The sequence below is a fragment of the Canis lupus genome, chromosome 3 (assembly GCF_048164855.1).
Source record: "Canis lupus baileyi chromosome 3, mCanLup2.hap1, whole genome shotgun sequence".
Classification (NCBI taxonomy): Eukaryota; Metazoa; Chordata; class Mammalia; order Carnivora; family Canidae; genus Canis; species Canis lupus.
Genome location: NC_132840.1, coordinates 58,543,000 through 58,566,049, shown reverse-complemented (window position 1 = coordinate 58,566,049; position 23,050 = coordinate 58,543,000). Strand labels below are relative to the sequence as shown.

The following is a 23,050-nucleotide window of genomic DNA, read 5'->3' as shown; positions in this document are numbered from 1 at the left end:
GGCCCCGGGCAGCACGTGCGGGGCGGGGCCGCGGCTGAGCCGCTCGCGATTGGGCGCCGGCTGGGGGCGGGGCGGGCGGGGCGGGCCGGGCCGCAGCTGTCAGAGCGGCGGCGGCGCAGCGCGGATCGCGGGCCGGAGCGCAGGAGCCGACGGCCGGCCGGGATGGTGCAGAGGCGGCTCCGCGGCGCGCGCGCGCACTGAGGGCTCCTGGGCTGCGCCCCGCGCCCCCCGCGCCCCCCGCCGCCCCGGCCCCGGCCCCGGCCCGGGCCCCGGCCCCCGCCCCGGCAGGCATGATGTGCCTGGAATGCGCCTCGGCGGCGGCGGGCGGCGCGGAGGAGGAGGAGGCGGACGCTGAGCGGCGGCGCCGGCGCCGGGGGGCGCAGCGAGGGGCTGGAGGCGGCGGCTGCTGCGGGGCGCGGGCGGTGGGCGCTGCTGGCGCGGCGGTGGCCGACGACGAGGTGCAGACGCTGTCGGGCAGCGTGAGGCGGGCCCCGTCTGGACCCCCCGGCGCCCCCGGCTGCGCAGCCGCTGCCAAGGGCCCCGGCGCTCAACAGCCCAAACCCGCCAGCTCGGGCCGCGGGCGCGGGGCCGCCGCCGCCATCCTCAGCTTGGGCAACGTGCTCAACTACCTGGACAGGTACACCGTGGCAGGTGAGCGGGTGCCCCGCCCAGCCCGAGACCCCCCCCCCCCGCGCCTGGAGGAACCCCGGGAAGCCTCTGGTCCCGGGGCCTCCGGTATTCAGCCTTCCGTCGGGGTCTCAGGGCCTTCTGCCCGGACGCAGCGGGGCAAGGATGCCCGGGGAGTCGCGGGCCCAACCCGGGGACCGCCCCCTGCACTCCCTCCGCCCCACAGGGCCAGGGCTTGGAGGAGTCCCCATCCCTGGAGTAGCCCCGCGTCCTCGCCAGCCCTTGACGGCCCATCCGTTGTCCTGCTCTCCGACAGTCCCCTCCGCGCCCCTCCCGCCCCAGCCTCAGGTTCCCGGGCCTCCCTTCCCCTTCCCCTTCCCCCAGCCAAGGCGGTGTGTCGGGCCGCGGCGGGGCAGTTCCTTCCTTCCTCCGCCGCCCGCTCTCCCCTGCGTGCAAGCGGCGGGTGCGCGCGCCCCTTGCGGGTGTGCGCGGGGAGCCGGGTGCGCGCGGGCGGCCGGATCCGTGTGAGCGCGTGGCTGACAAAGGCTCGGGGCTGCGGGAGCGGAGGGAGGGGCGGGGCGGGTCCGCGGCGCCTGGGGACCCGGGATGCGGTTTGCAGCTGGCCCTGGCTCGGGGCCTGAGGACGCCTCCCCCTGCTCCCTGGCGCTTGGAGCCTGGGGTAGGGCGCGGGCCGTGGGGCTGCCAAGGGGCCGTCTCGTCCCGTGCGGGCATCCCTGCGGATGGGGTAGGGGTCGATAGACTAGCTGGTTTCTAGTCCCAGATGTGCTGCTCGTTTGCCTGGTGTGTGACCTTGGGCCAGTCTCAGCTTGCGTTCGGGTCTGCGTCCCAGTTTGCCAGGCAGTGGACTGAGGTTCTGGGGTTCCGGGGGCTCGCTCCCCCTCCCCCAGTTTTCAGGGATCTGGGAGCGGGGCGTTTCCGGGGACTGAGCTGCCTCCAGGTGTAACCTTGAGAGAAAAGCCCTCTGGCCAGGCTGAGGGGGGGCTCCCATGGAGAGCAGAGACTGTACACAGCTCGCTGGCCCAGAACCTGCCTAACCACAGCTTAGCAAAATCTGGAACAACTGAAAAAAAAAAAAAAAAAGGAATTTTGGACAGTCTGTAAAAAGAACTTTGTAGCTACTGGGAGAGGAGGACCCTGGGTCAGCCATGTGCCCCCTGGGTCCCCTTCCCTTCTCCTGGTCTCAGCATCCTCTGTTGAGCAGGATTTTGTGTCAAGTAGAAGGGAAGAACTCCAGTGGAGCACCCCCCACCCCCACACCATCCTACTTTCTAAACCCCTTGGCTCTGTGTTCTGTCTGCTGCGGGGAGTTGGAAATGGGTACCGGTGGCAGCAGTGTCTGAGCTGGGCTGTGCCCAGGAGGCTGTGTCTGGTCTGCTGAGCAGGAACACTCAGGACCACCCAAGGGTAGCAGCACACGCCATGCTGCCCACGACCTGGGAGCCAAGGTGTCACCCTAACACAGGGAGAAGTCAGAAGAATGCTGGGAATGAATGATCAGTGCAAAATGGACTTGTGTATACAGATGAGATGGAGGCCCCATGCAGCCTGTGCCCAGGATGGTCTGGGGCGTGCAGAGGAGGGCCACCAGCAAGCCTGGGGCTGGGAACAGATCCCCCACCTTTCAGTCGGACCATGAACGGTGCCGCTCCTGGAGTTGTAGCACTTACACTGGCCCGAGACTGCATCCCTCCCCCCCATTACACTGACTCTGCGGGGGACTGAGGGGAGGGGTGGGCTCTGGGAGGCCTGAGCTTATCTTCCCCCAGACCTCCTTGGGTCGCAGAGTCCGCATGGGAGCATGAGATATGAGATTTCGAGTAAATCGGCAAGTGGGGATGGAGGTGGTGGCTGGGAGGGGCGTTGGGGTGGCAGGGAGGAAGGCCCGGAAGGCCCTGTGCAAACAGCAGCCGGGCTGTGCATCCCTCCGGGAGGCCAAGCCCAGGCCCAGGCCCCGCCCCTCCCCCACACGCAGATTTCCTCTCCGGATAAGCCTGGCTCCCTCTCCCTCTCTTTTGTGGCAGGCTCCCCCACGCCCCTGCACCCAAGTTCAGCTTTTAGGAAGATGTACCGTCTCCATGACAACGACTACAGCTTGGTGTGTTTGGAGGGTGGCGGGGAGGGCAGGGGAGTGGTCATCCTCAGACCGAGTCCACCTGTTGCTGGCCTGGCCGGAGGGGCAGGGACTCAGGAGGGGGGGGATGCAGCCCCACCCCGGGTGGCTACCCACCTGGCCCCTGAGGCCCTTGCTGGGTGGCCTTGGCTCCGTCATCCAAGATCAAGAGAAGTTCATTCTCTTTCTTTAAATCCACCCCGTCCCTTTCTCTCTGTGGTGTAGACAAGCTCTGGCCGAAAGGAGTATCATGCAGACCACATGTATAACTTAAATATTTCTAGGGGCCGTGTTGGAAAAGTGAAAAGAAATAAGTGAAATGAATTAATATACCTCACTCATCCCAATATATTGAACTAACTCGACACGTGATCAAACATAAAGGCTGTTGACGGGCTGTGTTGCTCTTGTCTTTCATTCGCACTTCTGAACCCCCGCGCAAGCTCTGCAGTTACAGCTCACGTCCGGGGGGCTAAGCTACATTTCGGACGGTGGCAGCCACAGTCACGGTGGTGGGGTCACTGTAGTAGACAGCGCAGACCTGATGCTGGATGCCGGCATTGGAGTCAGGCTCTCCAACTTCTTGGCTGGGTGACCTTGGGAGTGTCACTTGCACCCTCTGGGGTTACCACTTACTCCTCTCCCCCTCCTGGTGTAGCAGAGGACATGGGGTGTTCGCAGGCGCCTGGGATGGGCAGACCCCAGGACAGCTGTTTGGTATCAGCCGCCTTCCCCTCCATACCTCTGCATAGGCTGGGCCTGGCCGGGGGCCCTTCCCAGGTCACTTGCAGGTTCCTCTGAGAACCCCTCCCTTCGCTGCCAGCACCTGGAGTTCCCAGGATGGAATGAGGTAGCTTCTGCCTCTGCCCAGCATTCCCAGCTAATTAGGGCCTCCCCTCCTCCCCATGAGAACCCCCTGAGGGCAGCAGGCCTCAGAAGCAGGTGAGGAGGGCTGGGCCTGGCTCCCGCAGCATGTCTTCAATTGGATGAAATTGCAGCAGCCCAGAAACCAATCTAGATGCTTCTCTCCATTGCCTTGTGCGGATGAGGACACAGGCACCCTTCAAGCTCCCGGGGCAGCAGGGAGCAGAGGAGAGCAGAGGAGAGCAGAGCCCCGCCCCACCTGGGCCCTGGTCTGTCCACTGAGGTGGACACGCAGACCCCTGCTTCTGGCCGGGGCAGGAGCTCCCCCCGAGCACCTGCAGGGACTTCAGCTCAGTTGCACGGAGGCAGATGGAGCTCCCCCGGGGCAGGGGCACCCATGCAGCACCTGGATGCTCCTGCCCATGCTCCCCACTGGGCAGCCACCCATGCAGCACCTGGATCCCAGCCCAGGCTGCCAGCTCAGGTCGATGGGGGAGCACCTTGGCCAGGGTCTCGGGGACTCGCCCCCAGTGGTGCCTCTGCCCCCAGCTCCCACTCCTCCATCTGTAATATCTGTAAACTGGAACCAGAACCGCGGGTGTAGGTGGCATCGTGCTGCTCCTGGTGCCGGGCCCAGCAGGAGAGGCTGGCGTAGGCCTCGTTGGCAGAGGCGGGGAATGGCCCTCAAGGGCTGAGACCCCTCCCTGGGTCGGGGGTACCTATGTCTTCCTGGGAGCCCGTGTTCTTTTCATTTTATCCAGCCCGTGGCTGATGGAGGGGGCACTTGGACTTGGCCAAGGTGGGGGCTGGTGAGGGGAGGTGAGGAGAGGCACAGCCCTGCCCTGGGGGAGCCCTTCCTGCCAAAGAAGTGAGACCGGTGTCCATGGCAACTGCTCACTAACACAAGCCTGGGAGAGCAGAGCACAGGGGGATCACAGGTTGGGCAGGATGGGGTCCCCTCGTAGCATTCCTGCACCCCTGAGCTGGGGCAGGGGCTCCTGGTCTGGTGTCAGAGGGGAGCTCAGGACAGGGTCCCCTCCCGGCACGCCTGCATCCCAGAGCTGGTGTGGGGCCTCCTGGCCTGGGGTCAGGCATGCCTGATGAGGCTGTTCAAGCTGGCAGATGGGGAGGCAGAAGTCTGTTCTGGGGTCACCTGGGGTGGAAGCAGGTCAGGCTCCCAGCTTGGGGGCTGTCTTCTCAGGGAGGGTAGTCACACACCCCTACCCCACAAAGCCCTGCCCCTCAGCTGGCCTGGTCACTGCTAGAGGTCCTGCCCCAGCCACTGCCATGGCCACGTCAGCGATGCCTGAGTTCTGGGCAGGCGGGTGTCCCAGGGCCACATTCCAGAGTGCCTGTGTGGCGGCCAGCGCCCAGGTGAGCAGCCAGGCGGCCTGCAGGGCCAGCAGCTGCCTCTGAGGAACTTCCCAGCCGTGCTGCTGGCCTTGAAATGTGCCACCTTGGTCTGGGACCCAGGGCCTTAGGGGTGGCTTGTGCCTTAGTTTACCCTTCTGTGAGGGGCGGGAGGCTGCCAGTTAGTTACATCCTGGACCCAGCAGCTCAGAGAGGAGGAGCTCCCATCATTCCTCATTCCCGGCAGGAAGCGGCCTTTGTTTCTGCCTGGGTGTGGGGGCCTGAAGGCCTGCGGGCAGGAGGGATGGGAGCGGGGCAGAGAGGGCTGTACCGGACCCTGAGCGCGCTTCCCACTGCCCGCCCTGTTCCTGGCTGTGCCAGACTGTGCTGTGTCACCTGAGGCAGATCCTGACCTCTCTGGGCCCTGAATGCACAATTGATTGTCTTGTTCCTCCCTCGCCATGGTCGGGACCCTGCTCCCCGGGAGTGTGTGGCCTGCAGTGTCAGGAACCCCTGTCTGCTGCGCTCCAGTGCTGCCTGCGGCCCCTTCCTCAGGATGCTGGGCCAGGCAGCCAGCCACAGTGTCCCCTGCCAGTCCTCAGTGGGTGCTGCCTGGCCATCCCTCCAGGGAGCCTCCCCCTGCTCTGTGGGCCTAGTCCCATCCTCCCCCAGACACGTGGGAGACTGGCCCAGGCATCACCTTCACTGAGCTGCTCAGTGGCCCAGCTGGCTTGACCCAGCCCTGCCTGACTCTGCCCGACCTTCAAGGCCAAGAGGCATTGGTAGGTTGATGACGCTTGCTGGGGCTGGGCACACAGCGGGCTGGGGGAGGGAGATGGGAGACATGGTCCGCGTGGGCCCACCGCTCAGCCCTCAGCCCGAGCCCTGAGGGGGGGTCCCTTCACCCCACACTGGGCAGAATGGCCCCTATAGGGTCAGCAGCCTGCTGCAGCTACTGCCTGGTGTCCTCCGTGGGTCTCGTGCCAGGCCATGCCGCGGGGCGGTGTGAAGCGTCCACTTGGTGTCCTCGCACTGGGCCTGGCCCTGGCCCTGTCCTGGCAGCTGGTGGCTGAGGCAGGCAGCGGGAGGAGGCGTCTGCCAGAGCTTGGAGGCCAGGCGAGGCTGGGCACCCTGTGAATGGGTAGCTCCACGTGGACTCAGGGTCCCTCCACTGCAAGGTCCACAGACGGGGTCCCGGGGGGCAGGGAGCTTGCCCAGGCGTCGCAGACTGTCCAGCACCGTGCTGGGAGTGGCAGACTTCCATGGTCACTCGCTGTGTCAGCAGCCAGGCCAGGGCTTTGCTGGGTGAGTGGGGGGACACAGGCCTCTTCACGTCAGCCCGAGTGTCCATCTGCCCCCTAGGAGGGCAGGAGCGGGAGCCAGCTCAGGGGGAGAGGGCTGTGTACCCAGGGGTCAGGCCCTGCTGCTCTGAGGTCTTATCACTCCCCTGTGCCCCGGACTCATCCTAGGTCTGCAAGTCATGATAAGGGTAGCCCTGGGGGTCCAGGGGAAGTCCCAAGCCAGGCCAGGGCAGGACCAGGGGCGGGGGGGGGGGACCTGGGGGGCACGTTGGGGAAGGAGTGTCTGTCCAGAGCCCCCAAATTACTGAGGCCGAGTCTGGTTCCAGGAAAGCCGGCCCCAAATGATAGACTAGAGCCGTGGGCAGAGGCCAGGCTGCCCATCCCCGCCCACTCTGGGCACAGAGACTTGCAGGGAGGGGGGGGCTCTGAGCCCGAGGGCCTGGGGGTGCTCCTCTCTCCGACCTGCAGGGAGGGGGTGTTCTTTGGGGTACAAGCTGGGAGTCTAGGTCCTCAGGAGAAGATACAGGGCCTCACCCTCATCCTCTGTAACCTTAACAATCTGGATCTGCCAGGTGACATGACCTGCTGCCAGGTGCAGCAGGGGTGGGTGTACATGGGTGCTTGTCTGATGACTGTGACTGAGAGGCGGGGACCCTGGGCCGCTCCCAGAGGTCAATCTGAGGTGCCCAGGAGGGACCCGGGGTTTCTGGAGGTCACTCAGCTTATCCCCAGGCCGTGGCCGATGCCCGTAGGTGGGGAGGCGGTGCCAGTGGGGCCGGGCTGTGGCTGCTAGCCCTCGCCATCCAGAGCCCGGTCAGCAGAGCCGGGCCCTCAGGCTCCTGTAATTACCAGGGTGGGAGCTGTGGCTGAGCGAGGGGCAGGGGTGACTCCTCCAGGGCAGGCAGTCTCTGAGGCCTCGCGGAGGACCCCGTCCCTCAGACCCAGACGCACCATGGCCAGGCAGGCCTGTCCCTGTCGTCCCTGGGCCCCGTTGGTGCAGCCCCACGGTGTGGACATAAAGCCCGGGGAGGTAGGAGCATGCGTAATGCCCTGGCCCTGGCCGTGGGACCCGCCAGTTATTGATTACCTGCCTGCTAAGCACTTTATGCAGATTAACCCATTCAGACCTCACAAGCACAGGAAGCAGGGCTTAAAGTTAGGACACAGACACAGGAGGACATGAGCACAGAGAGGTCCAGTCACTTACCCAAGGTCACCCAGCAGGGCACGTGGAGGAGCCAGGATCAGAGCCCAGATGGTCTTGCTTTGCCCATGCTGCTCTGAAGGAGGCAGGGTGCACATGGGGTGATGACGCCTGTGTTTGGGGGGTGCCTTGCCCGGCTGACGGGGCAGGGAGAAGCCTCAGGTCACATCTGAGGCTGGGCCGGGCCCCCAGGCCAGTGTAAGTGTCCCTTTGGTCTTAGTGAGGCCTGTACCCTATCAGCAGGTGGACGCGCTTCTCCGAGGTCATGAGGGCCTAGCAGGGGTGGAGTGGGGGCCTCGGGAGTGTTGTGAGCAGCCAGCTCTCCGGGTTACAGGCCCCTCTTCACCAAGAGCTGCAGAGGAGGAACTTGGGGGCCTGCAGGTGGGGACATGCCCGTCCCAGAGGCCTTGGACCAGCCAGGCCACAACATTGTTACTCCTGGGGCCTCAGCCTAGATGGGCAGTTGTGCAGAGCTGGGCATGGAGGCCTCCAAGCTGCACATCTGGGCTTCGTTTGGGGGTATGGCCATGGTCACACTCAGCAAGCTCATCCAGGGAACATTGTTGTTGGGAGCATTGCTGACACCAGCTCTGGTGACTCTGAGCCCCAGCCTGGGACACAGGAGATCGGTGTCCAAGAGGTCAGGCTGCAGAGGGGCCTTGGGAGGGGCGACCCTGGCCTGAGTGGTGTGGTGAGAGCCGTCAGGGGGCTAGGACTCTGAGCGGGTAGCAAATCTGTAGGGCTAAGCTGCAGCGGGGGTGGTTTGAGGGGAGCAATGGGGAAGAGAGGTCAGGACGGGAGGGGTGAGGATGGAGAGGTGAGGACAGGAGAGGTGGGGATGGGAGGGGTGAAGACGGAGAGGTCAGATTGGGACAGGTAAAGATGGGAGGGGTGAGGATAGGAGAGGTCAGGGGGGACAGGTCAGGACGAGAGGGGTGAGGGCGGGAGCAAAGAGCCCACCTGAGGGCTGGTGTTCAGGGGGCAGATGAGGCTGAGCCAGGGGCGCCGCAGGATCCCCAGGACACAGCGGGGCCATGGGCCTTGGACAAGAGGGGCCGGGGAGGGGTATAACTGGGGTCAGCTGGTGAGCACATCCACAGTGTTTCCTTGGCGCCGGGAACAGGACGCGCTGAGGGTCGGAGCGGCGGGACGGCCGCCGTGGCCGGTGTGCACGCCTGGGAGGCCGCTCTGGGTGGGAGGCCCGTCCTGCGACCCACCAAACCTCAGCCTGCAGGAAAGAGGCTAAAAATAAGGCTGCGGTGGGAAGAAGGGAGGGGCACGTGGGCCGAGCCGGGCGGGAGCCCAGAGGAAAACCCGAGACGCCGTGCGCGGCTGTGACACATGCTTCCCAAGCCAGCGGCCAGTGGGTCACAGCCGCCTGCGGCCCCAGCCCCTTCCTGGCTGGTTGGAGGGAGAACGGCCCGATGGCCCCAGTGTCTGGGGAAGGCGCATCCTGCAGCTCGGGCTGTGGGCACAGGCCCCCAGGGTGCTGGGGTAGGTGCATCCCAAGCATCCTTTGCCTCAGGGTCTGGTTGGCTCAGCCGTTCTTGGGACATCTATCCGGATGTGGGAAAAATGGGTCTGAGGAGGTCAGGGGAAGTTTCCTGGAGGCGCAGGCGAGCACCGGTCACCAAAGGCTGTGGGGCGGAGCGTGTGCCGTCAGGGCTACGGTGTGCCCCCCCGGGGAGGCAGTGGGTTCACGCTGACCACTGTGACCTGCCGGGCTGCCCAGCACTGGCCTATGGTGACTGCAGACTCATGGCCCTGTTAGATGTGGACAGGCACCCAGGGTGGGGGGGGGGCGGCACTCCTGGACCCTCCTGCCCCCTTCCCGCTGCACCCCTCTGTAACCATACCTGCCGGGCAACAGCCTCTGCCCTGGGTCCTGGAGACGACCCACTGCGATCTGCTGTGGCTCCACCTACTATGGGGGGCACTCAGCATCTACTCAGCCATCCACCTGTGGGCAGGGCCTGGGCTGGGGCCACACGGTCAGGTGTGTGCGGGGTGGGAGACCTCGTCTAGGTGTGGGCCTGGTCCACTGGGTCACCTGGGGCCGCTGCGCAGGGCAGACGTCGGGGCGGGGATGGAAATCCATCCGCCGAGCCTCACGCGTGTCATCCCCATAGAACTCATGACCCCTGCCGTGGCCAGTGTCCACTGTGACCCCGACGGTGGACGGGGGGAGCGTGGGGGCCCCTGACATATTGAGGGCGATGGGAGGGGCAGAAGCCAGGGAGGGCTTCCCGAAGGAGGAGGCACCTGACTCGAGTTTTGCAGGAGCCTCTGGACGAAGCCCAGCCCCCTGAGTGGATGTCGGGGGCGTGGCGTGGGGGGCGGGAGGTGTCCTAGAAGTGGGGTCACCTGCCACCCTCCCCGTTGGAGGAGACCCAGGGGTGTGAGCAGAGGGGTGTGGGGGCCTCGGGCCGTGGGGCCGGCAGTGTGTGTGTGGGGGGGCTCCCCAGGGTGGCCAGGGTGCAGTCTATACGGTCCCCCGTGGGGGCCCTGCCCCCCACCCTCCGTGGCCATCCAGTTATTAACTTGTTAACGGGCCTCAGCAGCCTCTTCATTATGATAATTCCGCGGATCCTGCTGCACAGAGGTGGGTCAGGCCCTGGGGAGCCTCGGGCGGGGCCGCTCCCCCCTTCCCTGCTGCGTGACCTGGGTGGGCACAGACTGTCATGCCTCAGTTTCCTTGCATGTCCGGGGGTAACAGTCCCAGGCTCCTGGGGTCACCTCGCCATCATGAGGAGCTCCAGGCCGTGAAGGCAGGTCCTGTCCCCGCTCTGTCCCCTGTGCAGGGGCTTCTGGGGCCTAGCCCCCTCCGCTACTCCTTCCTCCTCATCCCTTCTGGGGGCAGATGGTTGGTGGTTGAGGTCGGGGAGCCCTGCTACCCTTGAGTGGGTGGAGGTAGGGCCCTGGTGCCTGTGGGCCATGCTGGGAGCCCTGGTCATGCTCTGGGAGAGGCAGGGCCCAGGGGTCTGACTTCAGGTGTCCCTCACGCCCTGAGTCCTACCCCCACCCCCCCCACACACACGCAAAGTCCCAGCGGGTCAGCAGAGTTGAGGGACCTGGGAGAGGGGCGGGCATGGCCTCCAGGGGTGGCCATCCCTCCACGAGCCGGTCAGTGTCCCAGGTTGGCTGGTGAGCATGGCACCCGTGTACCTGTGCATGCACAGGGGTGAGTAGGTGTAGCACTGCTTATGACCCTCTGCCCCCTCCTGGGCTGGAAGGCTCCTTTGCAGGACTCAGGGCTGCAGTCCACTCTGGGCCTTGTGGTGCCCCCGAGGGCAGGGCCCAGGATGGGCTGGGGTCACGGGGAACCAAGTGACCACGGGAGGACTGAGTGACCATGGGGGACTGAGTGACCACGGGGACCAAGTGACTATACCTCAGGCCCCCGCAGTGGCCAAATGACAGGCAGGACTCTGGGGTGGGCACAGGAGGCCTGGCTGGGTCAGGGTAGCAGGTGGCCCCGAGCACACTGGACGGTGGTGCTCTGTCAGCCAGGCCAGGGGGCCTGCCGCTGGAAGGAGGCCGGGCTGGGGCTGGGGTCTCCGAGGCAGGCGGGTTGGGGCGGCTGGGCAGGCACCCACGTAAGCAGCCTCTGTCTTTCCTCCCAGGCGTCCTTCTGGACATCCAGCAGCACTTTGGGGTCAAGGATCGAGGCGCTGGTTTGCTGCAGTCAGGTGAGGCCCCCCACCCAGGCCCCTCCACGCCTGCTGAGCACCCCTGGACCTGACCCACTGGGAAGAACGTGTGCTTCGTGTCTGACCTCATGACCTTGTGCTGTGGGTCCTCAAGGATGCGGCCTCCCCAGGCCGCCACGTCCCCTCGAGCTGCCCAGTAGCAGCCTTGGGGGGTGGGGGGCGTGTGGGAGGCTGGCCAGAAGTCCAGGCCCCAGAGCTGACCCTGCCTGTGGGTCTAGGCTCTACCCCAAGACTGGCGGGGGGAGTGCTTGGGGTGCACAGGGTGGTGTTGGCAGCGCTTCGATGACCCCATCTCCATAGCAACCCCCCCACACTGTTCCTCCCATCGTCATCAGGCTGGGAATCCTCTCGGAGATGTCAGGGCAGGAAACCCCCTTGTTCAGCCCCACAGCCATTCCGAACCTAGAGCAGGGGCCGAGGAGGTAGGGGGTAGGCTAGGCCTGGGGTCCTGAGCCCCCTGAGCTGGGGCCGTATGGCAGGTGTGAGCAGGGGTCCCAGCCTGTCGGCCCTGACCTGGGCCCATTTCTCCTTGTGCTCCCCACCCCAGGCTGATCCGCCCCACAGCCCCCAACTCGCTCTGTGGCTGAGGGCCCGGTTCCCTTGGCACCAATTCCTTCTCGCCCCGGCGTCCACTGGGTCATGAGGCCTCGAGGCCTGGTCAGATGTGTGGGAGGAAATGCGTGGTCTGCATTCCAGAGAGTGAGCCCCTTCCCCTGCCGAGCTCTCCCCAGAGGGAGGGGTGGAAGGGGACTGCTCTGTCCAGGAACCTGCCTGACCTGTCTGGGTGGCATTCCAGGGAGCACAGTGCCAGCCACCAGCCTCCTCGGCCTCTGAGCTCACCCCTCGGTCAGGCCTGCAGCCTGGGCTGCTTTCCCAGACAAGGTCTCGGGCTCAGAGACAGGGTGAGCTGGGGCAGGGGTGAGGCTTGTGGTCCAGCCCCCAGGGTGGCCCATCCCTGCCTCTGCCCACGTCACCCCACCCAGGACAGGCGCCTCCAGCCTCCTGGGCTCGGAGCACACGGGAACTGCCCTCACAGCTGGACCATGGGGTGGGGGGTGGCAAGGGAGGGCAGGACGGAGCCCAGCCTCCCAGCACCCCCACTCTGTGCCCCCTGAATCGGGGGGGGCGCGGGGATGCACTGAGTCTCACCCACTCCTGGCCTTGCTGACGACAGGCAGGGGGCCAGATCTGCCCAGGTTCCTGCACCACCCACCCCGGGAGGTCAGGGCCAGTGAGCCTCCACGGATGGCCCTGCTGCTGCACTTGCGTCCCCGGCCACCTTCCGGCTGAGAGACAGAAGCCGTGGCCGCCCCCCGACCCCTGGCAACCTGGCCAGAGGTGGACACAACACCCAGTGGCATCGTTGGGTCTGGTCCTTCCTCCCAGACTCTCTGTGCGCAGCTTTACTCCCCAGACAAGGGGACAGAGGTCGAGACAGAAACAGTGACTTGGGGCCTGGGATTGGACCTCTGGGGACCATCCTCCTGGCTTGGGGAGGTGATACAGGAGGCCTCCAATCAGGGTCCCAGTACCTGGTGCCTCAGTCTCTCAGAGACGCCTCCCCTGTGGCCTTCCCCTAGCACCCACCCTGGGCATAGCTGGGCTGAGAGTCCTCACCCCTTTGGCTGCCAGAGCCAAGACGCTGGGCAAGCTAGACATGGATGTGACTCAGTAGCCAATGAGGCAATCACCTAATTGGCTGGGGCCCCAGGCACCTGTCTCTTCCCCAAGCCCCTGATAAGGTGGGAGCCAGGTGGAGGGCGCCAGCCAGGTGCTGTGGTTTGCCCAGATCAAAGGGCCGGGTGGAGAGCCGGGTTTCTGTGCGTCTGGGGGGGAGTTGCACCCAGAGACAGGGTGGGGTGGCGGAGGGTGACGGTCAGGCCCAGACCTGCCCCCATTGCTCTCCTGGGACCCAATCTTGTGCGCCAACTGGGGGAGGGCCTGCCTTTGGCCATCCCCTTGCTGACACTGCCAGCTCCAAGCTGGGCCCCAAGTCCCCACAGATGCAGGGCCCAGCCTCTGCCCATGCCCGTGGTGGAGTCACCGTGCTGGGCACTTGAGATTTTGGGAAACCAGGAGCTGGCTGTACCCCACAGCCAGCAGGAGTCGCCACAGAGCCCAGGGCTGGGCCCCACCCCATGTTCCCGTGATTCCCTCACTCAGTAGAGGCGGAACACGCCCAGGCCCTGCCCAGGCCCCCCACGTAGGGACCCAGGGACACAGTGCCAGTCTCTGTTGGCCGCAGGTGGAGAAGGCTTCCCCGAGGAGCGGACGTTTGTGCGGGGCTCCGAAGGGTGGGTTAGAGCCTGCTCAGGGTAGGGACGTCCGGCCGTCTGTGGGAGTGGATGTGGGGAGCCCTCTTTCCCCTGCCCCCAGCGGGTAAAATATGCCAGGGAGACGTTGCCCACGTAGCTGAGCTGGAAAGCCAAGGTGGGGGATTCCCAGGTGCCGGTTTGGAGAACCGAACCGAGAAGCAGGATGGGGAGCGGGTGTCAGAGCCAAGCGGTGTGGGGCACCTGGGGACCACTCTCCATCACGGGCATTGGTTACGGTATTTTTACTATAAACATTTTACGATGAAAAATTTTAAGTATACATAAAAAGGAGAGAGAACAGTGCCATGCCACTCCAGAGCTGCCACTCGGTCGGCTCAAACGTGGCCCTCACCGCCAGGCGCCGGGGCTCTGGGGTTTCTGCCCTGAGGGTCGGCCCGGTGCAGCCTTGGCCTCTGGCTTCGCCTGGGTGACTCAGTTTCCTCCCAGAACCCAGGGCCCGCTCTCTGTGTCCAGCCAGTGGCAGCTTTTCTATTGTCCATCCCGGCTCTGGTGCGGGGTCTGTGCAGAGCGTGGAGGGTTTCTGGGCCCTTCTGCACAGAGGGCCTGGTGGAGGCAGGTCTGGAGCTGCTCCCTCTGGTTCGATGACCCCGGGGCCCGTGTGGGACATGCTGCTACCCCACTGTGAGCAGAGCCCCTGGGGAGGATGCCGACCGACGGGGAGCGCGGAGAAGCTGTCCCTGAGCAGGTACCTGTGAGTCCGCCCTGGGGGCTTCGCCACCGTGTGCTCAGTTTCCACAGAGAGAGCGCACCCCCCGAGAGTGGCCCGGCGCCAAGAGCACGGGGAGCTCCCTAAACACACCTGAACCCCGCACTCACAGTGAAACGTGTGTGCCGACCCATGACATTCAGACCCGGTCGGAGAGAGAATTAGCAAATCAGAAGACCCTGGGGGACACAGTGGGCGGGGAGGTGGGCGGCAGGCAGTACATGCCGCAGGTGCTGCACACGCGTCCACTTCAGGGTCCGGGGGCCAGAGAAGGCTCCAGAGCAGGCGGGCCCCTCAAGAGGCGCGCGTGGGGATGCCCCATGTGGGGCCACGGGTGGTGGCGGGTGAGGGCAGGGGGACAGCGCAGGGCTGTGGTTGGCGCCGTCACGAGGCCGATCCAGGGCGGGGATGGGGACAGAGGAAGAGCCAGCTCAGACTGAAACCAGACGGCAGCGTCCTGGCCTCGCTCCGTCTCCATGTGTCCGGCCCAGCCCTCCTGTCCCAGGGACGCCCAGAACCCGACCCTGTGAGGCCTGCAGGACTGCCTGGCACTTTGGCCTTGAGCGGGGGCGGGACGGGTGGTTCCCTGTGTTCCTGCGGGACGTCTGAGCACCATGGACGCCCAGCTGTGGACACAGGGCAGTGCTGGGTCCCCCATCGTCCATGCCCTGTGGGCACGGCCAGCCCCAGTGACCCTCCCTGCCCACAGGTGATAGAGGATGGCAAGTCTCCCCAAATGACAGGTCCACTAGCCCCGGTTCAGCTGAGGCTAAGGTGGGGGCCGGACCTGAGCTCAAGGGTGGTGGGAGGGGGAGGCTGGGACCCCCAGCTCAGACCTCAGCGGCTCCAGCCCCAGGACCACCTTCTGGGGCTTGCAGGGTCAAGTGCAGCCCGGCAGGCAGTGTCAGCGGGTGCAGCACCCTCCATGGGGTGGTCCTGGGCCCCGAGTTGGGGCAGCCCCTCCCAGGCTGCGCTTGGCCTGAGGCCCCCACCCCCCACTCCCCCAGGGGTTCCCAAGGTCATCCCCCTGCCCACCCCACCCATTGTCCTTGTCCTGTGGGCTCAGCCACATGCCCTAACAAGGGCTTCCCTATGCTCCAGGACCACGGGATGTCCTCGTGCGGGAGTGGCTGGGAAGGCCGCCCATCCCGAGGTCGAGGAAGCCTGCAGCCTGGCCTCTTCCTTCCCAGCACCGTGGCCTGCTGGCCAGCTATGGGGTGCATCCCCACCAGGGACAGCGTTCGTGTCAGGCTGTGCCTCCCCAGGGCCCGGGCGGGTTCTCCCTCTGCCGTCCACCATGAGCGGGGGGGGGGGGGGGGCGGCGGGGCTGTGAAGATGGACCGATTGCTGTCTGTCCAGGCTCTGGACACCCTGTCCCCCAGGGGGAACGCCCCAGGTGTCCGGGTCAGGAGGGCCGTGGGGAGATTTCCACCACTCTCTGTAGTGCCCAGCTCTCTGTGGGTGAGGTCGCTGGATGCTCAGGTGGGCGGTGGGGACAGGCTGCACCTGCACCCCTACTTGCCATCCAGGTGCCTCTGCAGCGAGCGGTGCTGGGGACACCCCAGAGTGGCCTACGCTGGGTAGAGCCAGCTGTCCCCTTGGCCCATCCTGGGGGGAGCGTGGACATGCTGTCCCATCCACAGTCCCGGCCCACCTCCCTGCTGTCCCCAGCGTGCCCTGAGTGGTCCCATCAGCCGGGCACCCCTGTCCCCGCCCTGCAGTCTGTAGGGGGATCGAGTGCTAGGACCCCAGGTTAGATTGGGGTGTAAGCTGGCCTGGCCAGCCCCTGCCCCTCGCAGTCATGTGACCTCTGTCCTTGTGGCCTCTGTGTTTCTCTGTGGGAGGAAGAGGGTAGTGCACAGCAGGGAGGTGACTCGCACTTACATCCAGGGTGTGTGCTGGGACCTGACGGTTAGTGTCCTTGGTGACCATAAGCACTGTGCCTCCCTAAACATCGGGGGCCCCCTTGCCTGTGTAGATGTGATTCACAGTCCCAGGTTTAAGTAGCATCATCCCGGTAAACTCCTACACACCCTTCAACGCCGGTGCTGACATCACCGCCTCCAGGAAGCCTCTCTGCCTCCTTCCCCCAGGGTGGCCTGCAGGCACAGGCACGGAGGGAACACAGCTTTCTCCTCACTCACACCGTGAGCCCTGTGGAGGCCACATCCGCTCCAATCTGGGTGGGGGAGGGGGTGCTGGGGGGGCTGGGCGGTGGCCCAGCTGGAAGTGCCATCTGTGGGATCCGCAGGCTTGACCTGGGCGCGGGTCAGTTGTCACCGTCCGCCGGGCACCCCCTCCTTGCGCTACTTCTGTGCTTACATCACACACGCAGCCACTGAGCGGCGTCCAGGAAGGTCGCGCGAGCCTCAAGGTGAGGACCATGTCACGTCGGCGTCGGCATCTTGGTACACACCTTGCACCACCGCCCGGGTGGGCCATGTGCGTGCATCCCCACCTCACCCCTGCATGGTGCACACCTGCGTCCGCAGGACCTGGCCCGTGACCCGGCTCCAGGCAGGGAGGCTGAGGTTGGCCGGTGGGTGGGAGGGCCCTGTGCAGGGTCATGCCAGCTCTGCCCCGGTGCCCCCTGACAGCACACACCCACACCCTGCTGTCTCTCCTTCCCACCCTCTTGCCCCTCCCTCCCTCCCTCCGCCCTGCCCCTCTTCCTCCCCATCCCCCCTGCCCTGCCCCCTGCCCCCCCTCCCCGCACCCTATGCACTGGGTCTGTACTCTGTCTGATGGAGCCCTGAGGTCACCACCCGAACCCCTGGCCACCTGGGCCATCTGCCCATCAGCTGTGCGGTGGCCTTACGGGGGATGGGGGAAGGGCAGGGAGCTGCCTGCCCCCTGACCCCCAGGGCCCCACTCACCACTGGCAGTGATCTCCCATGGCGCTGATGCTCTTGTTCTAGAAGGAAACCAGGTCGTGCCAGGGCCCTGCCCAGCGTCCCACCGTTTTCCTTCCCAGCCATGGGACCCACAGCCACCACGGCGTGCTGTGAGGTGCTGCCTATCCAACCTGCACCCCTCCGTCCCGTCCCCCTCTGTCCTTCCTCACCAGCCACTCTGGCCTCTTTGCTGGTTTTCAAATATGTAGACCGTACTCCTGCCCCAGGGCCTTGGCACTTGCCGTTCTTGCCACAACATTTGCGCGATTTGTCTCCTCATCTCCTCCAGGTCTCTGCTGAAACGTCACCCTTTCTGACCCTTGTACCTGGAATCCTCAGGTCTGCTTTGCGTCAGACACACATTTCTTGTCTCCTGTTTCCACTCCGTTACCCTCCTCAGTGCTCCTCACTGTCTGACGTACCACGGCCTCCACTTTATCGCGGTTGTCCTTCCCAGGAGGGCAGGGGTTTCTGTTTTGTGGTGCAGATGGATGAGTGGACAAAGACCGTGTCTGCCGGTGTCGGGGGGGATGGGAGGATGGGGGGGACGGGGGGACAGGGGCTCCAGGCCAGAGGGGCCCTGATTTGCTCTGTGTCCCTGGGGAGGCCGCTTTCCCTCTCTGAAGCCCCTTCCCCAGGTGGATGAGGTGGCAGGGGACTCACGCTTGGAATCAGACAGGGTCACCGCCCCACAGACTTCGGCTTCCTGTGGGACCTGAGGGAGCAGGTCTCGTCTCCTGACTGCTGCGGGGCGGGGGGCTCCTGGGGCTGGATATTGGCGTCCCCAGGCCTCAGGCTGGACGGTGGGGCCCCTGGTGCCCACGGATACCTGCCCCCTGTCACGCTTTCCTCTCCCGCACAGTGTTCATCTGCAGCTTTATGGTGGCTGCCCCCATCTTTGGCTACCTGGGTGACCGCTTCAACAGGAAGGTGATCCTCAGCTGCGGCATCTTCTTCTGGTCGGCTGTCACCTTCTCCAGCTCCTTCATCCCCCAGCAGGTGAGGCCTGTGCCCCTGCACCCCCGCCACAGTGTCTGGCCCTGTCCCTGCTGGGCTGGCCGCCCCCGTTGACCAGTTGTCCTGCAGACTGGGGTTCTGGGCCTGTTCACTCGAGCCCCAGATGGTGTCTGCCCAGGGCAGTGGGGTGTGGGGTCCTGGCCCTGTGAACGGGAGGGCCCCCCACCGGCCAAGCTGCGTCTGAGAGACCCCGTCCCATCAGGAGCTGGCTGGCGAGTGCTGGTCCCAGCTCTGCGTCACTGTGCTGTGCGGCCCTTGTTGGGGGTGGGGGTGTCACTGCCCCTCTCTGTGCCGCCCACAGTCTCCTCCTCATCTAGCAACCCTCTGAGGGTCTGGCCAGTGCCCGAGGCCTTGGTGTAAGGAAGGCGTTTATCACTCGGCCGCCATGGTCTGACCCTGAAGGTCCCAACTCTGTGGTCTGTTCAGCCTCAGGATCCCAGGGCCTCTGTTTCTCCGTCTATAGGACGTCTGGAACCCTGGTCAGCCAGGAGCTTTGTGGTGACAGATGGCCGAGCTGCCAGGGCCAGGTGGTGTCCCACACATCACGATTTCCATTCTTTTGTCCACAAGGGAGAGATGTTGCTCTGGGGGGTAGTGAGTTCCTCGTCCGTAGCAGCATTCAAGCAGAGGAAGCACAGGCAGGTGGTGGCTGCTGTGCCCGGACACAGAGGGAGGAGGAGATGCTGCCCTGTCCTCGGCGGCACCCAAGCTGGGTGCGGGAAGAAGGGATGGGAGCCCCGAATGCTCCCAGCCTCTGGGAGGGGCACCGAGCCATGGGTCCTCACTGAACACACAGTAGGGTCCTGAAATCTGTGGGGTCAGGGAAGGCTTCTGGGAGGAGGTGGCATTTGAGCCGGGAAGGCCAGCAGGTGATGGAAAGCCTCGAATGCTGTGGAGAGTGGGTCTTGCTCCTGGGCAGAGGCGATTCCAGGGGACACGGACACAGACGGGAGAGCAGCCTGGCTGCCCAAGGGCTCCAGACAGGGAGAGCCGGGGACAAAGCGACGTCTAGACATGCGGACACAGTAGATCAGTGCAGAGCCCAGGCAGCAGGTGCAGACCCTCTGGGAGGACTCAGCGCTGGTCCCGCCATCCTTGGGAGATGCCACATGTGGCGGTGGCGGCAGTGAGGTCCCTGCTCAAATCCCACTGGGCTGCGCCTCAGACTGCAGGTGCCCAGCATCATGGGTCTGCGTCTGTTGGGTGGGTGCTGCAGGACCCCACGGGTACCCCCGCGACCCCAACAGACACACGGTGGCCCAGGCACATGGGGCGGCACACATGATGACCTAATGGGGGGCCGGGACACCCTGGTCAGACGGGGTGTGGGCGCCGCGGGATGGGGCCCTGAGAGCGTGAAGGATGTGTGCACGGACTGGCCCACTGGGCCCCAGACCGTGACCGAGGCTGGGAGCGAGGGGGCGCCGATGGGTGCCCTGCATGTCTGTGTTTGGAAAGTGTGCACAGCATCCGTGTGTGTGTGTGTGTGTGTGTGTGTGTGTGTGTGCAGGAGGAGAACGCCTGGCGCAGCGGGTTTGGGGAGGCGGCCCGGACAGGGACAGAGGACTGCGCGCCCTGGAGCGGAGCGGGCTGCGTGTGAGGGAACAGCGCCTTTGTTGTGGGGAGCAGCGGGCTGTCCTGGGCAGGGCGGTGACCCGGGGCTGCCAGGGAAGTTCACCCGGCGGGGCAGCATGGGATTAAAGCCACACAAAGAACCATGTCTGAGCTCCCTGCACAGTGGGGGGGGCGGGGCAGGAAGGGGACCCACGGCGCTGGTCGCGGGTGTCGGGAGGACGGGTACCCACGATCCGCAGACAGCCAACGGGAATCAAGACACACGGACAGCCCAACAGCCAAGCAGGCAAAGGCCGAGTGTGGGCAGCGGACCCCAGAGAGGGGATGGAGGGCAGGTCTGGGGCGGGTGGGGGGCGGCCAGGCCGGAGATGGGCAGACAGAGACCCGGGGGAGGGCCACGTGTGGGCGACATTGGCCGGATGGGTGGTCAGGGTGGGGCCGGGAAAGATGACCAGGCTGGGTTCTCAGACCTCAGGCAGCAGGGGTCGACCCTGCAGCTGGCACGGCCCGCCCTTCCCACTCAGCCGGCCTCGGCCGCTTGACGTGGTGGGGCGGGGGCGCCGAGCCCAGGGCGGGGGGCTTCCCCTTGGACACACTGCGGGGTCGGGAGGTCCAGCCAGGGCCACCGCCACCCCTGGCCCGCGGGGGCCAGAGCGAGGCCCACGAGCTCCACCCTCCCACAGCACTTCTGGCTGCTGGTGCTGTCGCGGGGGCTGGTGGGCATCGGCGAGGCCAGCTACTCCACCATCGCGCCCACCATCATCGGCGACCTCTTCACCAAGAACACGCGCACGCTCATGCTTTCCGTGTTTTACTTTGCCATCCCGCTGGGCAGGTGAGGTCGGGTGAGGTCCCTGCAGACATCCCCCCCACCTCACCTGAGGTTGGCGCTCGAGCATGCGGTGGCTGGCCTTGGAGCCATGGTGGGCCCCCCCCAAGAGCTCCGTCACCCGTGCCTGAACCCGTGTCCTCTGCAGCGGCCTGGGCTACATCACAGGCTCCAGCGTCAAGCAGGCAGCCGGAGATTGGCACTGGGCCCTGCGGGTAAGGACCCCCCAGCCCGCCCTGAGCCCCAGGCCATCCACCTCGGGGGCCGGACCCCCACGTGTGTCCCAGGGGCGTCGGGGGGGCCCAGGTGTCCAGCGGCCATCAATTGGGGGACACCCTCCCACGTGTCAGGAGGCCCTGCATCTGCTCCGGCCCGTGTGCGGGGGTCCCGGGGTCTGGGGCCCCTTCCTGTCCTGGGGTGGGGGGTCAGGCCGGTCTGCCGAGGCCCCAGGATGCCGCAATCAGAGGAAGCAGAGATCCCCAGTCTCGCGGACGAGCGGAAGCTGAAGACAAAGTGTTTTTTCCTCAAAAGCAGGAAGGAAGCAGCCTCCGTGGAATTTCTTGATGGGGGGTGTGGAGAGGAACTCCCTCCATGGGCTCGTGGGGGTGGGGACCGACCTCCCTGCTCTGCGGCGGGGTGGGGGAGGTGTCAGGAGGTTCTGTTCCTGGCTTTGGGCTGCACACGGGGAAAAGCGCCTGGGCCCTTCCCTAGCAACAACCCCACCCCCATCACCAGTGGGAGCTTCGTGTCTGCCAGGCCCCTGGGGCCTCCCTCAGCCCCCCTAGGGCCTAACCCCAGTCCCCCAGGACCCAGGCCCTCCCCTAGCACTCAGGCCCTCCCAGAGCCCCCCAGCCCTTCCCCTAGGCCACCAGACCCCCCCAGGACTCAGGACCCCCCCAAACCCCCCAGCACTCTGGGCCCTCCCAGAGCCCCCAGCCTCTCCCTCAGCCCCCCAGGCCCCCCTAGCCCTTCTCCTAGGCCCCCAGGCCACCCCAGACCCGTAGGTCTAGCCCCTAGCCCCCACCATCACACCCCCACGGGTGCGGGTGGGCAGGGCTGGTCTCTGGCTCCCTGTTCTCATCATGCCCCCGGAGTCTATCCCTTTGCTTGTCTTTCTCTCTCTCCATCCATCATCCATTTTTCTGATTTTCCATCGTTAATTCACCAAGCATTCTGACCCTTCCTCAGACTTCGTCCACCCCTTCCATCCTGCCCCTGCTCCCCCCTGCACCCCCTGCCCCCGATAGTTGGTGGGGAGCTCCCAGGGCCCCATGGTGAGATGGAGCCGCGGGCCCTGGGCTCCCAGCTGCACCCCTGCCCCCAGGTGTCCCCCATCGTGGGCATGATCACAGGAACGCTCATCCTCATCCTGGTCCCAGCCACGAGGAGGGGCCCTGCAGACCAGCTAGGGGGGCAGCTGAAGGTGCGCACCTCGTGGCTCCGTGACATGAAGGCCCTGATCCGCAAGTGAGTGTTACTAGGAAAGGCCTGGGGGGCTGGGGACCCTGAGCCTGGGGCGGGGTGGGGGCTCCTGCGGGTGGTCCCCGGCTCAGCGTCCCTGCCCCCGCGTCTCCCCAGCCGCAGCTACGTCTTCTCCTCCTTGGCCACGTCGGCCGTGTCCTTCGCCACAGGGGCTCTGGGCATGTGGATCCCCCTGTACCTGCACCGCGCGCAGGTCGTGCAGAAGTCGGCGGAGACCTGCAGCAGCCCGCCGTGCGGGGCCAGAGACAGGTGGGGCCCGGCAAGGGCGGGGGCGGCGAGGGGCGTCTGCGGGAGCCCAGCCCCCACCCATGCCAGCGCCCCGTCCCCACACAGCCTCATCTTCGGAGCCATCACCTGCTTTACTGGCTTCCTGGGCGTGGTCACGGGGGCAGGAGCCACGCGCTGGTGCCGCCTGCGGACTCAGCGGGCTGACCCGCTGGTGTGCGCCGTGGGCATGCTGGGCTCTGCCATCTTCATCTGCCTCATTTTCGTGGCTGCCAAGAGTAGCATCGTGGGCGCCTACGTGAGTGCGGGGGTGGGGGATGTGCCTGTGAGCGGGGAGGGTGCACCTGTGAGCAGGGAGGGCGCACCCGTGGCGGGGGGTTGGCCTCTGACCTAGGAAGTACAGTCTGACATCCCATGGGGAGGCCCTCCCCTGCCCACCCTTGCTCTGTCCAGGCTCCTCCATCCGCCTGTCTGTCTGCAATCCCTTTGCACCTGCGTGGCAGGAGTGCAGGCTCCGGGAGGTGGTGGCAGGTGAGGGGCTCCCTGTCGGCAGCCTCGTGAGGTCCCTGACTGGATGCTCCACTCTCTCCTGGGCAGATCTGCATCTTTATTGGGGAGACGCTGCTGTTTTCTAATTGGGCCATCACGGCAGACATCCTCATGGTGAGGAAGCCAGGGTCCCCATGTACTCAACCAGGTCTCACAGGTCGTGTGGGACTAGGCTGTGTGGGACCAGGCTGCGGGGCATCAGGCTGCGGGGGACCAGGCTACGGGAGACCAGGCTGCGGCGCCTGCAGCC

At 65.8% G+C, this 23,050-nt stretch overlaps 1 protein-coding gene across 7 annotated transcripts in view; it reads left to right on the top strand.

Moving 5' to 3' along the window:
* The first annotated feature begins 275 nt into the window (after positions 1-275).
* Positions 276-23,050, top strand: part of SPNS2 (SPNS lysolipid transporter 2, sphingosine-1-phosphate) — a 26,004-nt gene continuing 3,229 nt past the window's right edge. For 5 of the 7 annotated variants that reach the window (XR_012028509.1, XM_072821683.1, XM_072821682.1 and 2 more), the window contains exons 1-9: positions 276-651; positions 11,101-11,166; positions 17,986-18,122; positions 20,399-20,550; positions 20,693-20,759; positions 21,869-22,011; positions 22,123-22,275; positions 22,360-22,549; positions 22,849-22,914. Coding sequence is in view for 6 of the 7 variants with exons in the window: in XM_072821683.1 (XP_072677784.1) it covers positions 291-651; positions 11,101-11,166; positions 17,986-18,122; positions 20,399-20,550; positions 20,693-20,759; positions 21,869-22,011; positions 22,123-22,275; positions 22,360-22,549; positions 22,849-22,914 (1,335 nt within the window). In the remaining variant the exon portion in view is untranslated. Of the gene's footprint in view, positions 652-11,100; positions 11,167-17,437; positions 17,463-17,698; positions 17,851-17,985; positions 18,123-20,398; positions 20,551-20,692; positions 20,760-21,868; positions 22,012-22,122; positions 22,276-22,359; positions 22,550-22,848; positions 22,915-23,050 lie in introns of those variants that run through there. The other 2 variants (XM_072821685.1, XM_072821684.1) reach the window with 2 other exon arrangements.